Here is a 15,106-nt window from a genome sequence, read left to right as displayed (position 1 = left end):
ATATGAGTGGGAGAAAAAAATCAAGCCATTAGTTAAAGGAAGCAGCAGATCACAGTTGAGGTTGGTTCTGATTTACAGTCTTGCTACGTCTTTCAGAGGGTTTCATTATAACCCTCATTCTCTGTGATGCACTTCATAACTTTTCCAAGTGTATAGAATGAAGAAGCTTGCAACTAGAAGAGACCTGGAAAACAGTCATCTGTCCTTATTTTAAAATGAGGAACCTAGGCTTCAGAGAAGAATCACAAAATGATATAGAGGAATAATAAAATAATAAATACTTGGCAAAATCCTTTTACAGTATTTATTATTATTATAGATAATTGCAGCAATCATTTCCTGAACAGTTATCATGCAGATCTGTGATGAGCACATTCATCTGTGATGATTGTTATATTTAATGTAACTATGATATTATGATTATCCTCTGTATTAGTGCATTTTCACACTGCTATAAAGAACTACCTGAGACTGAGTAATTTATAAAGAGGTTTAATTGACTCACAGTTCCACAGACTTAACAGGAAGCATGACTGGGGAGGCCTCAGGAAACTTAGAATCATGGCAGAAGGCAAAGGTGAAGCAAAGACCTTCTTCCCATGGTGGCAGGAGAGAGAGAGAGTGAACGGGGAATTGACACACTCTTTCAAACAACCAGATCTGGTGAGAACAACAAGGGGGAAGTCAGCCCTCATGATTCAGTCACCTCCCACCAGGCCCCTGCCCTCACAGGGATTACAGTTCGAGATGAGATTTGGGTAGGGTAAGGACACAGAGCCAAACCATATTATCCTCATTATATTTTATTTATCATTTTAGATGATTATTTTTGAGACAGGGTCTCTAACTCCTGGGCTCAAGTGATCCTCCCACCTTAGCCTCCCAAAGTGCTGGGATTACAGGCATGAGCCACTGTGCCTGGCTATCCCCATTTTAGAAGTTAAAAAACTCTGGCCATTCATGGCGGTATGCACCTATATTCCCAGCTACTTGGGAGGCTGAGGTGGGAAGATCACTTGAGCCCAGGAGTTTGAGACCAGCCTGGGCAACATAGCAAGACCATATCTCTAAAAAAAAAAAAAAAAGTACTAAAAAGTTTAAAAATAAAAAAATAAATAAATCCAGAAGCCTAGCAAGATTAAATAATTTGCCCAGAGTGGCACCGCTAGCTAGTAAGTACCAGACCAACGTGCTCTGACCTCTAGCTCACCCTCTTAACCAATTGATGAGCCCTTCCTTTGATTTTTAATAGTGCCATGGGTCATATTCCTAATTGTGACAAAATCGAGGCCAGTATTCATTCCCCTAAGGAACTTTATGAATCAATGAGTTGAAGTCAGGAGTAGAATCAATACACGAAAAACAAATCACCATGTTCTCTATAGTTCTCTATAGTTGTTAGACATTAATTTCAAATTTGGTTCTGGACTACCTAGCATCCAGAACAAATAGGAAAACACAAGCAAGCACAGCTGCAGTCAGGGTCCATGCAACAAAACAATTTTTCTAGAGAGGCATAAGTCCTCCTGCCCTGGGATAGTTCTTCTGTGATGTCTCATGGAGGGGAGACTGCTGAGTGGATGTCAGTGTCGATGAGCTGTTCAATAAATGCAGTAGTGAATTTTGTAAGGCTGTTGCTTCATCTTTTCTCAGTGTAGACCAGTGTTTAATGTCAGGGCAGTTCTATGAAGGGCAAAGGCTGTGTGTTCCAAGTATACAGATCTCAGGTGGTCTGACTTTATTCCAGAATAAATTGTAGACCATTCTATATAAATAACAACAGCTAAGATTTACAGGGCTTTTCTTTATGCTAAAAGCTATAAATAAGAACTGAATGAGCATTGTCCCACTGAATCCTCATACATTTGTCTCTGTGTTATTATCTCGGATCTATGTAAAATATGCCTAAGATTAAAAACCAGAAAAAAGGACTTCAGAATTTTGTTTTCACTAGGCGATTAGATTGAGCATCTTTTCTGTTTCCTCATACTATTGCCATTTTAAATTAATGAACATATTCTACTTTGATACTTGAAAAAGCTTTCCAGGAACTTACTTTTAACCCTCAACTTTGAATGATGGAAAAATCAAAGCGATTGATTCATCATAGCAGTATTTATGGACTGTGTGACTGCTATCCAGTGTAAGGTCCAATTGAAAAATAATTTGTGGATGAGTAGGTTAATGGTCAGTTGGCTTGCATGCTTTTATTTGTTAATATCTTGTCTGGCTTGTTCAAAACAAGACAGTTGACTATTAAAGGTATTATTTTTCTAAATTTAAATATCCTTTTTCTGGTCTTAGTTTCTGTCATAAAACACCTGCTGTTGTGTATGGTTTTTTATTTTGGCTCCTATGGAACAAAGATCAAGGTATAGCAGGGATGAAGGTTTTGGTTGATTTCAGATTTCAATTGGCCTCTTAGTTCTTTTCTATAATCAGGAAACTGCATACACATTAAGGTTACCTTATTTTGAAATTATAATCATAGCATTTTGTGGGATCTCCTACAGATATTCACCCATCCATGTTTATTTAATTACCCATTTAGAAAACAGTGAATATGTTTCACTATACAGATGGGGAAGAATTAGGAGACACAGACACTGACCTAAAGACATTTAAAAATATATATTTTATGTGGGCTGGGCACGGTGGCTCACGCCTGTAATCCCAGCACTTTGGGAGGCCGAGGAAGGTGGATCACGAGGTCAGGAGTTCAAGACCAGCCTGGCCAACATGGTGAAACACTGTCTCTACTAAAAATACAAAAATTAGCTGGGCGTGGTTGTAGGTGCCTGTAATTGCAGCTACTCCAGAGGCTGAGGCAGGAGAATTGCTTGAACCTGGGAAGCGGAGGTTGCAGTGAGCCGAGATCCCGCCACTGCACTCCAGCCTGGGCGATAGAGCAAGACTCCATCAAAAAATGTGTATATATCTTATGTGATAGGGAAGATGAAAGAAATATTGCCACTTCTTTTACGGCCGGATGTTATATTACTATTGGAGGCAAGAAAACCTCTTAAGAGTTCAGGAGGGCAGCACTGCCCCCTAGAGGAGGTGTGGGCCTGGAGCTGGACATGCTGAAGGATGGGTGGGATTGAAATAGTGATGGAGCAAAGGAGAAAAGAGGCGGTAAATGAATGCAGGGCAGGTGCCAGCTGTGTGCCCCGCCTCCTGCTCCTGTTGCTGGTGCTGTGCTCTCTGTGTAGAGTTCTTCAGAGACCCTCTTCTGTGCTGTCCACGTCAGTGCCTGAAATCTTTTCTTCCTAGATCCCTGTTCTTTTACAAATCTCTCGCCCATCTCAGATTTGCATACCTAAATATATCAGCTATCATGCTGTTAATGCAGTCCTCCCATTAACAGAATCCACTCTTCTTGGATTTTTACCTTTTTTTTTTTAACCTCTGCAGCAGCAAGGAATATAGTATATAACTATAAATGAATTGTGCCCAGCCGAGTCAGCTGGCATGATGAGAGCTGGGAAGGATTAAGGACCGGTGTGCACAGAAGGAAGGATGAAGCTTTAAAGTCCAGAATAAGGTATTAGGACTTTGTGGTGTTTGACACTGAGGAACCTTTTAAGCTTTATGAGCAGGAGATGTATATAATAAAAAAGTAACAATTCCTGCCTGGGTTTGATAGAAATAAGATTTTATTGGTTCAGATTTCTCTATTCTACTGTAACTGTTTTTTTTGTTTTTTTGTTTTTGCATTGTTGTTGTTGTTGTTTTATTTTTTGAAATGGAGTTTTGCTCTTGTTGCCCAGGCTGGAGTGCAGTGGCGCGCTCTTGGCTCACTGCAACCTCTGCCTCCCGGGTTCAAGCCTGGAGGTGAACATGTGATTTTCCTGCCTCAGCCTCCCGAGTAGCTGGGATTACAGGTGCAGCACCACCTCGCCTGGCTAATTTTTGTGTTTTTAGTAGAGACAAGGTTTCACCATGTTGGCCAGGCTGGTCTTTAACTCCTGACCTCAGGTGATCTGCCTGCCTTGGCCTCCCAAAGTGCTGGGATTACAGATGTGAGCCATCACACCTGGCCTCTAACTGTTTTTACTCATTTTCCCACCAATTATATAGTAAAACTTGATTTCTTCCATTAAGGTAGATTATTTTCTCTTTATTTCCCTACACATCCATAGTAAGCTGGAAGAAAATATTATCCTCTGAATTCATTTATCGTAGGTGACAACTCACTATTTTTGAAGTCACTTTCACCTACCATCCTTACAGTCTTTCTGTGCGAACACATTATATCCTTCTCCCACCCCTTCACTGTCATGGCCTCCAAAAGTCATAATTTGAATTTGGTGTCTCAGACTAGAGAAGGCATTATGTCTTTTGAAAGACTGCCTCATCCTTTTAAACCCTAATTTTTAAGCATTTTTTTAACTCCTGGAAAAATCAATATGTGACACAATGAACATGAACCCTTCCTTTCTACTAAATCTAGGACCAGGCTTACTGTCCAAATAACTTGCCATTTTTATTGTTTTCTCCTTCACTCTCCCCAGGTTTATTGCAGTTTCTAATTTGAGCTCACTGTGATAGCCAGATGCTAGACTCCTTCATTTTCAAGAGGATTTCTCTGTGTGCACTGACCCTGAAGCTTAGAACTGTGAACCACAAAAAACTATACTTAATGGAACTTTCAAGTAAAAAATTTATATAGTTTTGTTAGACTTTTTGAATTTATCTTCCCCTGTGGTGAAAGATGATTACCCTCCTAAGAAACTGCTTAAAAACAAACAAGTAAAAAAAAATAATCTTTCTAGTCTCTCTCTCTATATCTCTCATAGATATATATACATGTATTAAGTAGTTTGGAAACTAAAAAATATGTACATGTTGGCCAGGCGCAGTGGTTCATGCCTGTAATCCCAGTACTTTATGAGGCTGAGGCAGACAGATCACAAAGTCGGGAGTTCGAGACCAGCCTGGCCAATAGGGTGAAACCCCGTCTCTACTAAAAATACAAAAATTAGCCGGGTGTGATGGCGCACACCTGTAATCCCAGCTACTCGGGAGGCTGAGGCAGTAGAATCGCTTGAACCCAGGAGGTGGAGGTTGCAGTGAGCCAAGATCGTGCTGTAGCACTTCAGCCTGGCGACAGAGTGAGACTCCATCTAAAATATATATATATATATGTTATAGAACATGAAGAGAGTCCATTTTGCCAAGGATTGTTTATAAAATGGAAGGAGATGTTTTCCAGTTGTACAAAAAAATGCATGGACTTGCAGGGTCAAGAAGGATTTGTAAAGATCATTGGTCCAGTGGTCTTTAAACCACGAGCCTCAATCCTAGATCCTTTGGGGACACGTTCAAAGACACTGTTGGATAGGGAAGAATGGGAAGCCCACCCACTTCAAACCAAATAGTTCTTCCTTCATCTCCTCTACACATGAGGCTTTCCATTTTCATATAAAGAAGAATCTTTCCTATAGCTGAAAAAAGAAATAGTTTGCCAACTATTGATAGAGTCTAATGACCCAGGCAATTTCTGAATACCTTCTGCAGACATATTAATAATAAACACAGATAAACACATAGATCTGTGTGGTTCCTAAGGTTGTGATGCTAATTTGTAACCACAGTAAAGGATGTTTAGGTAACTATTAGTAGTGGAACAGTGTGCACAAAAGACTCAACATTGTATTTGAAATTAGAATTTTCTGAACATATTCTTCCTCTGGAGGCGGGGTGGGAGGGGACACAGGTAATACATTTCTTATTGGATATGAAATCTGATGTCAGTAGAATTACTGAAAGCCTTTGTGAAGTGGTAATTTTAGGTTTGAATGTTGTGACAGCAGGTGGAGCTAGTAGTAGGAACTCTTTCTAGGTTATTTAAAGAGCTAGATGTATACAGCTTACATTAATGTGTTTTCATTGCAGAGCTTCAGGAATAGCATGTTACTATGTATTGGCTTTGGAAAGTGATCATATTACTACAACATGAGAGCCGAGCTGAACAAAAACTCCTCTGTGCTTTTTAGAAAAGGGTCTTGTATTTGGATAAATGTTGCGTCAGAAGATTAAGACAATTAAAGGCATAGAAGGGAGGGGATATGTTCACACAATATATGCTTGATGAGTTTAACCCCTAGAGTATGGACTTTAAGAAATAAAAGTATACGATTGTGTGGGAAAATAGTGTGAAAGAAATTGATTACACATACGGAGTAATTTGTGTTATTGGATGGGTTTTCCTTTTAAGTGGTAATAGGCATACAGTTTAAATCCACATACATTTTCTCCTAGTAAAAGCTAAAGACCGTTTGTTTTTATCCTACAATATTGTGAAATAAAGACCTGAATACTTCACAGCTCCAAATACTCATGAGTTATCTGAATATGTAATTTAAAAGATATCACCACTCAGGTCCTTTTTTTTCCTTGTGAATTACACGATGAACCAGGAATTGTGCTTTTTTCCCTTTATCACTTCTCTAAGTCAAATGCAATGATAAGAGCAAATATTATGGATGTAGTTCTCTCTGAATTTTGTTTGGTTTTTACTATATCATATGTTTTAAGAAATTGGAGTTTCTGAAGTGACAGTTTATTTTGCTGGCTACGTGAATAGAAAGAGACCTACTTTTTGGCATTCATTTACAGAGTTATAAGATCATTTAAAACATGGGTGTTTTTTTTTTTTCTTTTTTTGAGACAGAGTCTTGCTCTGTCACCAAGGCTGGAGTGCAGTGGCACGACCTCGGCTCACCGCAACCTCCACCTCCTGGGTTCAGGTGATTCTTGTGCCTCAGCCTCCTGACTAGCTGGGATTACAGGTGCATGCCGCCACACCTGGCTAATTTTTGTATTTTTAGTAGAGATAGGTTTTGCCTTGTTGGCCAGGCTGATCTCAAACTCCTGACCTCAGGTGATCTGCCTGCCTCAGCCTCCCAAATTGCTGGGATTACAGGTGTGAGCTACCGCACCTGGCTAATTTTTGTATTTTTAGTAGAGACAGATTTTGCCATGTTGGCCATGCTGGTCTGGAACTCCTGACCTCAACCTCTCTGCCCACCTTGGCCTCCCAAAGTGTTAGGATTATAGGCATGAGCCACCACACCTGGTCTAAAACACACATTTTAAGCCTGGCATGGTGGCATATGCCTTTAGTTTCAGCTACTGGGGAGACTGAGGTGGGGGATAACTTGAGGCTAGGATTTTGAGGCTGCAGTGCGCTGTGGCCATGCCTGTGACTAGCCTTTGCACTCCAGCCTGGGCAACAGAGCGAGACCCTGTCTCTAGGAAAAAAAAAAAAAAACCCACATGCATTTTAATGCTTTTTGCTAAAAACTAGAAATAACATCTTCTTGTTTGTTATTATTCATTGAATGTTACTTACTCAGCAAACATGTAATGAATGCCTACTGTCTGCTAGGCATCATGCTAAACATGGGATAAAATTTTGAGAACACTATACACTGCTTTCCCTCAGCATGTCTCAGGCAGACATGTGGCCAAATAATTACCGTAGATCCTAATCACTTCTATGATTGCATGATGAACAAAGGGCCGTCGGGTCACAGAAAAAGGACTCAGCTGAGAGAAATCAGAGACATATTCAAACAGGAGATGATGCCTGGGTTGCATCTGGAAGGAGATATAAATATTCACTAGGAGAAAAAAGGAGAAAGTGTATTATTCCAGGCAGTGTGTTCTATACATACAAAGGTGTGGAGTACGAAAGGGCCTCTTGGCTTGGGGAAGCACCAGGAAGTTGACTAGGAAGCCTTGAGAGGTGGACTGGGATACATTTCTGAAGGGTCTCCTAGGACATGCCATTATCAGTGAATACATTATTCAAGAATTTCAGCTACTCTAGTTGCTACTTAATTGACTAGCTTTTGGTGTTCATGAAGCTAAAGTTATGGATATGATCTTACGGGCACATGGCATGGCTAGACTTCAATTTTAACCTCAGCTAACAATTTGTCATTATGTTCTCTGTCACAAGGGTAATTAGATAAGAATGGAGCTGCATCAATATGTATTCCCCACAACTATGGAAAAAAACGCTACATATGCTAATTTGCTACAGTACGTATGATTGAGCACCTGCCAGGCACTCTGGTAGGTGAGGGAGATATGCCCTGTTGCCTAGAAGACAGCCGGCCACCTCCTGAACTTCTCCTCTTGGTTGTCTCCAGAGCACTGAACACTTCACACAGCTGAATGGCAACTCTTCATCTCGCCCCAATTTTGCTCTTCCCCCAGACTTTCTCCTCTCTTTAAGTAGCTCTTCAAGCCAGAATCTACGGGATATTCTTGACATCTCTTTCTTTCTCACCTGCCACATCTAGTTCTTCATCAAGCTATGTCATTTAGATTCTAAAATATATCTGGAAACCTTCCACTCCTCTCATCCCCACTGCCAGCAACCTGGCAACCACATCTCTTGCCAGTAGGCTCCTAACTGGTCTCTCTTTTTACATTTTTGCTCCCCCACCTCCGTCCTTTTATCAAGATAATAGCCAGAAAGATCTTTCAAAACTCAGATCATGTAACTTCCCAATTCAAACCTTCTGTTGACTTCCTATTGCCACTTAAATAAAACCCAAATTATTTACTGTGGCCCACAAGAGCCTGTGAGTTTTGGCCCCTGCTGCCCTCCCCAACCTCATCTTGTATCACTTCTCTCTGGCTCACTTTGTTCCAGCCACAGCAGCCTTTTTTCATTTTCCCACCTTGCCACCCAACAGCCTTGGCACAGGCTGTTCCTACTTCCAGCAATGCTCTTCTTCCCAACATTAGGCAGTTGGTATTGTCTCATGGTTTAGGTCTTGGCTTAAATATCTCCTCCTTGAAGGGCTCTCTCTGTCACCAGAGTCTACTTGACATGAGGATTCCTGTGAATCTTTTTCACAACCTCCTGTCTTTCCCCTCATTGCCCATGCCACACTTTGCAATGAGGTGTGCATTTGCAGTTGAACCTGTGTAATGACTGCCTTCCCCACCAGATCAGTAGCTCCCTTGGGACTGGAATCATGTGTATTCTCTTTTCTCCTCTATTTCCAAAGCTTAATACAGTGCCTGGCCCATAGTAGGTCCTAAAAGGAATCATTTAAAAACAGACAGATTTCTTTTTCAGTTTATAAATCTTTAAATATAAATAAAGATGTAGGAAATTAAGAAAATCATTTCTACACTTTTTTAAATGATTGGAACTATTTTAGAAAAGGTATACAGCATAGTATTACATCACTAAAAGAAAAAATGTGCATGTGGTTATTGTATGATTGGAGGCTATTTTTAAAACAGAGTGATAATTTTTTATGGAAATTCTGAGTTATAAAAATGAACCACTCTTTTTATATATGTAGAGCTCAGTTCACTAAAATGTTTAAATTCTTGGCTTCGCTCTTTAAACCTACTACAAAGATCACATTAGAATTCGTTTTAATAGACATTGTAAGCACAGTATCCAATCTCATTTTATCATGCTGGGCTCTTTTATTATGAGAGTCGCAGGAAGCTGAGCCTGAGGCTGCTCCACACGTTGTGGGGTGTATCCAGGGCTGGAGATGGTGCCAGCTCTATTGTTTATGTAATATTCTCCCCACCTTTATCTGTGGTGTACAATTGGTATTGACTTTTAAGAAACTACTTCTCTGACCCGATCTCCCAGTTGGAAAAAAACCTGCCATAGTGACATCTGGCTAGGAAAAAAGGGATCAAAGAAGCATAAGGAAAGAAAAATTATGAGACCTTGTTTAATAAGTAATTTCATGCCTATTAGATCTGTTAGAGGGAAGAGTGTTACAGTTTTTTCAAGGTCACCATTCCTTTACCCCTGGAAAAAGCTCAGTGAACCCTAAAAGTGTCTTGTGTTTTCACTATTGATTTCTAGTGTTGGGTCTGTTAAATGTTAGCATTTAGCAAAATGCCTTTTTCGGTCTTCAGGAAACTTTACAGATCTTGAGTAAATACTGTTCACCAAAATTAAGATAAAATTTGATTATCGGTGGGATTTATTACTGTCCATTTCTGTTTAATTTTTTCTTAAAGAGGAAGACAATAATCTTTGACAAATTGTTTTTTCCCCAACTTTTAGGTATATTACTTGAGGGGTTTTTAAATATTGTCAGGAAAAAGAAGGAAGCTCAACGATATCGGAATGAAGTAAGACACATCTTCACAGCCTTTGACACCTACTGTAAGTGTCTCTAAAGTGTTTTGATGTAAACAAAATTGCTATTAAGGGATTGCGAATAGGATTATATACCCCGTAAGTCAAATATATAATATACTTGGAAGATTATATTACTGTATTCATTAGCTGTTACCTTAGGTATTGATGCACATTTTTTTCTCCGTCGTGATTTCTTGACATTTACCATAGATGAAATAGTATTTACAGTTATATAGTTGTACTAATATATTGTACCTTGATTGTCATGGGGACTGCAAAAGGACTGGCCCTGGGGGATATAGGCCATGAGCCACCTATGGAGGTGTGGGAGACCGTGTGGCTTCTTCATCAACTCTTGCTCTGACCTACATATGATTGGTGGAATTGTTTTCCCCCATAGGGTGTGGCTGAGAGGGGTGGGTGGCTGTAGACCCCCTAGGCCCCACAGATCATACACAGAATGAAAAGACTCATGGAGTCTAGGGTCAGTGTCTTGACTGCTGTTATGGTTTCCTTCTAAATAGCAATATTTCATGATTCTAATACCACGCAAAGGAAAAAACATGCATTTTGAAGACTGCATTGTTTTGGCAACTCGCAAAGACTCAAAGTCTAACACCGTTGTTAGAGTGCATGTCTCTATATAGTGCTATCTCTGGTACTGAGAGAATCAGCAAAATGATAGGGCCAGAAGTGACCTTCAAGATCAGCCGGGACTGCACTGAAGAAAAGTATTATTAGAATCTTAAATTATTCCGATGAGACAATCTCAGATTACCTTATCTGTGAAATCAATCGTAAACTACTGCTTTTCTCCTAGTAATATATTAAAATAAGTTTTGCACAAATGTTATGGCTGAAGTAACAGTTGATAGGTCTTATTAAAGTAAGTGAATATTTTTTATTGTTTTCAAGTAGATCGTGGATTTTTAACTTTGGAAGATTTCAAAAAAGCATTTAGGCAGGTGGCTCCCAAATTACCGGAAAGGACTGTTCTTGAGGTATTCAGGTAAGGCATCAAAATCCTTCTGTACACCACCTTTTGATTTACCATTTGCTTTTACATGTTTTTGACTTTATGGAAAGAACTTATTTATTCTGATTTTTGAGTCTGGAACATTTTTCTCTTGCAGCATAGTGTCATGGTCCAGGAGGGAAATCTATAGTTAGCTATGAGTCCTTCCATGCCCCTGACAGTGAACTGTAAAGTTGGGGGAGCGCTTGCACACCAGGCAGGTGCATACAAGCACTTATGAGTAGGGGCAGGAGAGGAACAGGAAGAAAGAACTTCTTCAGATACTTACGTGTGAACCAAGGGAAAATGGAGCTTTAGTAATATTTAGCATGGATGCTGGTGTCCTCACATGGTCTGTATTTCAGACAAACACAGGTTACATGTGGTTCTTGAGTTGTCTGGAGAGAACAGCTGGAGTTGCCTGATGGTAGCCCCCTTGTTCCCTTGCTTTCAAAGCTACTGACACATGTTGCTGTTCACACATACCTGATAAAGTGGATTTAAAGATTATATTATGTGGTTCTTATGAACGAATCCTGACAAAATGGACAAGTGGCTTAAAAGCAGTTTCTGTTAGGAAACTGCAGATTGAAGGTAATATTAATAGTGCAAACACATGCTGACGTGAGAACACAGCAGAGCTGTCTCTTCTCTGACTCCCAGCGTGAGCTCTTCATCAACCCTGTTAACAGGTGTATTCATTAGCGTTCGGCACACCAGCGAGAGCCAGAAAACCCAAAAGAACGGAAACTCAAAAAATATAGAAATTCATTTCTCTGCCATATAAACATAGGCAAACCAGGGGCGAATGTTGACCACACCGTCGGGAAGGATCCAGATTGCCCCTTTTCTTGTTGCTCTGGCTGTATCAACACCTGGCTTCTCCCTCTTGCTTCAAGATGGTTGCTTAAGTTTCAGCAGTCAAATATTAAGTTTCAGCAGTCAAATCTGAATTCCAGCTGGTTAGGAGGAAAAGAAAGCAGAGGTATGCACTCCTTTTCAGGATATATATTATTTCCACTTACAACCCAGTGACCAAAACTTAGTTCCAAGGTCATGCACAGCTGCAAGGGGGAAGGATTTTGGAAAATGTAGTCTTTGCTCTGGGCAATGATGTGCCCACGAATAGAGGTTCTGATACCAAGGAAGAGGGAGAGAGAATGGATATTGGGGGACATCTGGCAGATGTTCCCATTTGGGATAAAAGTAACTTAATGAAATATGAGCAGAGCCAGCCCTTCTCAATAGAAATTAGTAAATAGGTTATTTGAATGAAGATTTGCAGTCATTATCATTAACAGTGACATATATGAAATTCATTTGCTGCATCATTGACAAGCAAGCTACTGAGCAAGCTATTGAAGAAGAGCAAAGAAGTTAAAGCCAGATGCATACAAAATGCTTATGGGAAAACATTACTTAGCTGATTTTGTAAAAGCAAATCCTTTAAAATGTAGCATCTTTGTATTTTGTGATGAGATAGGTAGTGAATATCAATATACTTCTACCATACAAAAGTTGTTTTTAACAAAGGAACTAAAAATTGATACTCATTTTCTTTTTACAAAAAGACAAGTTGTCCAAATATGATGAACTTTATGTGTTAAATGGTTTTAGTAGATACTACCTTATAGAGATTTTTGAAAAATGTATTTAAATATAGCCATTCAAGATACAGGCAATGTTTTAACGATGAATGAGAAAGTAACACCTTCTTAGAAGAAAAGCTATGCTACAGGGAGAACATTTTTGAAATAGATGTTTGAAAATGTTATTTTATTTTAAAACATAATGTCACCTATTAAAATTCATATCTGCATGTTTGGTATGTTTAAAATGGAATGTCCTGGCCAGGCATGGTGGCTCATATCTGTAATCCCCACACTTTGGGAGGCCGAGGCGGGTGGATCACCTGAAGTCAGGAATTCAAGACCAGCCTGGCCAACATGGTGAAACCCCATGTCTACTAAAAAGACAAAAATTAGCTGGGCATGGTGGCATGCACTGTAGTCCCAGCTACTCGGGAAGCTGAAGCAGGAGAATCACTTGAACCTGGGATGCAGAGGTTGCAGTGAGCTGAGATCACACCACTGCACTCTAGCCTGGGTGACAGAGTGAGACTCTGTCTCAAAAATCTGTAAAGTTGTGGTGATTTTAGCACACAATTATTAAAAACAGAAATTCGGCCTGGTGTGGTGGTTCATGCCTGTAATCCTAGCACTTTAGGAGGCCAAGGCAGGAGGACTGCTTGAGGCCAAGAGTTCAAGACCAACCTGGGCAACATAGACCCTGTCTCTACACAAAATACAAAAATTAGCCAGGTATGGTGGCATATACCTGTAGTCCTACTGCTAGCTATTTGGGAGGCTGAGATGGGAGGATCTCTTGAGCCCAGAAGTTCGAGGCTGCAGTGAGCCAAGGTTGCACCCCTGCACCCCAGCCTGGGCAAAAGAGCAAGACCCTATCTCTTAAAAAAAAATATGTGTGTATATATATATATATATATATATGTATGTATTTATATGTCCATCTTTCCATAGGTTAGAGTATATCTTGAAAATGTATTAAAGCTATAGAATTATATATATAATTATATATTGAACTATATATGTAATATATAATTATGATTGGAATTATATATATTAATGTATATAATTGTATATATGTAATATATAATTATAGATGTTTAAGCATATATAATATGTAATATATAATTATTTAATTATATATGTAATCTATAATATATAATTATTTAATTATATATGTAATCTATAATATATAATTATTTAATTGCATTTATTTAATTATATATGCAATATATAATTATATAATTAATATAATTAGTTATATACAACAGAATTATATATTATTAATAATTGTATATATGATTAACATATGTAAACATACATAATTATATATATAATTCAATAGCAAGATATCAGGAAAGATGGACTTTACTAGCTGAATTTTAGTTGGCATTAACAACAAAATAATAATTTAAGAAAACAAAACAAATTTTCAAATTCCTAAACTTTTGCATTATCAGAGGATGGAGTCAGTGGCATGATGAGCTTTTCCCATTTAGATCTATGTATTTTCATGAGGTACCTATACTGTCCATTAAAACCAAGTATCAAAACAAATTGAATTTTAAATTGCTCACTTATAAAATATTAAGCCAAGATTTTCAGAAATAATAGAGTATATTAGTGTACATTGTTCTGGTTAAGTATTAATAATTTCTAGAGACATCAGAAAGTTATTTGCCATTGATAAAATATTTTATCTTTAATTCTTTAGAAATTTCTATACTTTAACCATGTACATAGTATATTAATATAATAACATATGTGCTCCTCTATAAATAAGTATATTCATGTTGTGGAGTATATGCCCACAAATCTTGTACTTCCTAGGGTTGTGAGACCAAAACAGTTTGGAAACCACTGTAACATACAGCCAAAGAAGATACTTTGTTGACTGAATATGGGCTTTTTAAACTCTCAATTGTATTTTTATAATATCACAATCCCAAAATTAGACTAAATAATGAATAACACGGTCAGGCATGGTGGCTTGCACCTGTAATCCCAGCACTTTGGGAGGCCGAGGTGGGCGGATCACCTGAAGTCAGGAGTTCCAGACCAGCCTGGCCAACATGGCGAAACTCCATCTATACTAAAAAGTACAAGAATTAGCTGGGCGTGGTGGTGGGCGCCTGTAATCCCAGCTACTCAGGAGGCTGAGGCAGTAGAATCGCTTGAACCCGGGAGGTCGAAGTTGTAGTGAGCCGAGATCGTGCCACTGCACTTCAGCCTGGGCAACAAGAGCGAGACTCCGTCTCAAAAAAAAAAAAAAGAATAACACATATTAAAGGAAGTTGTGAACTGGAAAAATATTTCCTGTTTGTGTAAATTGAAGTAGGCCAAAGAAACAGAGATGTCTAA

General features: G+C 38.9%; 1 protein-coding gene across 9 annotated transcripts in view; it reads left to right on the top strand.

Annotated features, from left to right (window-relative positions):
• Positions 1 to 15,106, top strand: part of EFCAB11 (EF-hand calcium binding domain 11) — a 156,995-nt gene that overhangs the window by 8,641 nt on the left and 133,248 nt on the right. For 7 of the 9 annotated variants that reach the window (XR_008539071.2, XM_063793064.1, XM_009428282.4 and 4 more), the window contains exons 4-5: positions 10,067 to 10,168; positions 11,063 to 11,153. Coding sequence is in view for 7 of the 9 variants with exons in the window: in XM_063793064.1 (XP_063649134.1) it covers positions 10,067 to 10,168; positions 11,063 to 11,153 (193 nt within the window). In the remaining 2 variants the exon portion in view is untranslated. Of the gene's footprint in view, positions 1 to 10,066; positions 10,169 to 11,062; positions 11,154 to 11,277; positions 13,127 to 15,106 lie in introns of those variants that run through there. The other 2 variants (XR_001709288.3, XM_009428283.4) reach the window with 2 other exon arrangements.

This window comes from Pan troglodytes, chromosome 15 (assembly GCF_028858775.2).
Source record: "Pan troglodytes isolate AG18354 chromosome 15, NHGRI_mPanTro3-v2.0_pri, whole genome shotgun sequence".
Classification (NCBI taxonomy): domain Eukaryota; kingdom Metazoa; phylum Chordata; class Mammalia; order Primates; family Hominidae; genus Pan; species Pan troglodytes.
The sequence above is the reverse complement of the archived record's forward strand: the minus strand, read 5'-3'. Positions and strand labels throughout refer to the sequence as shown.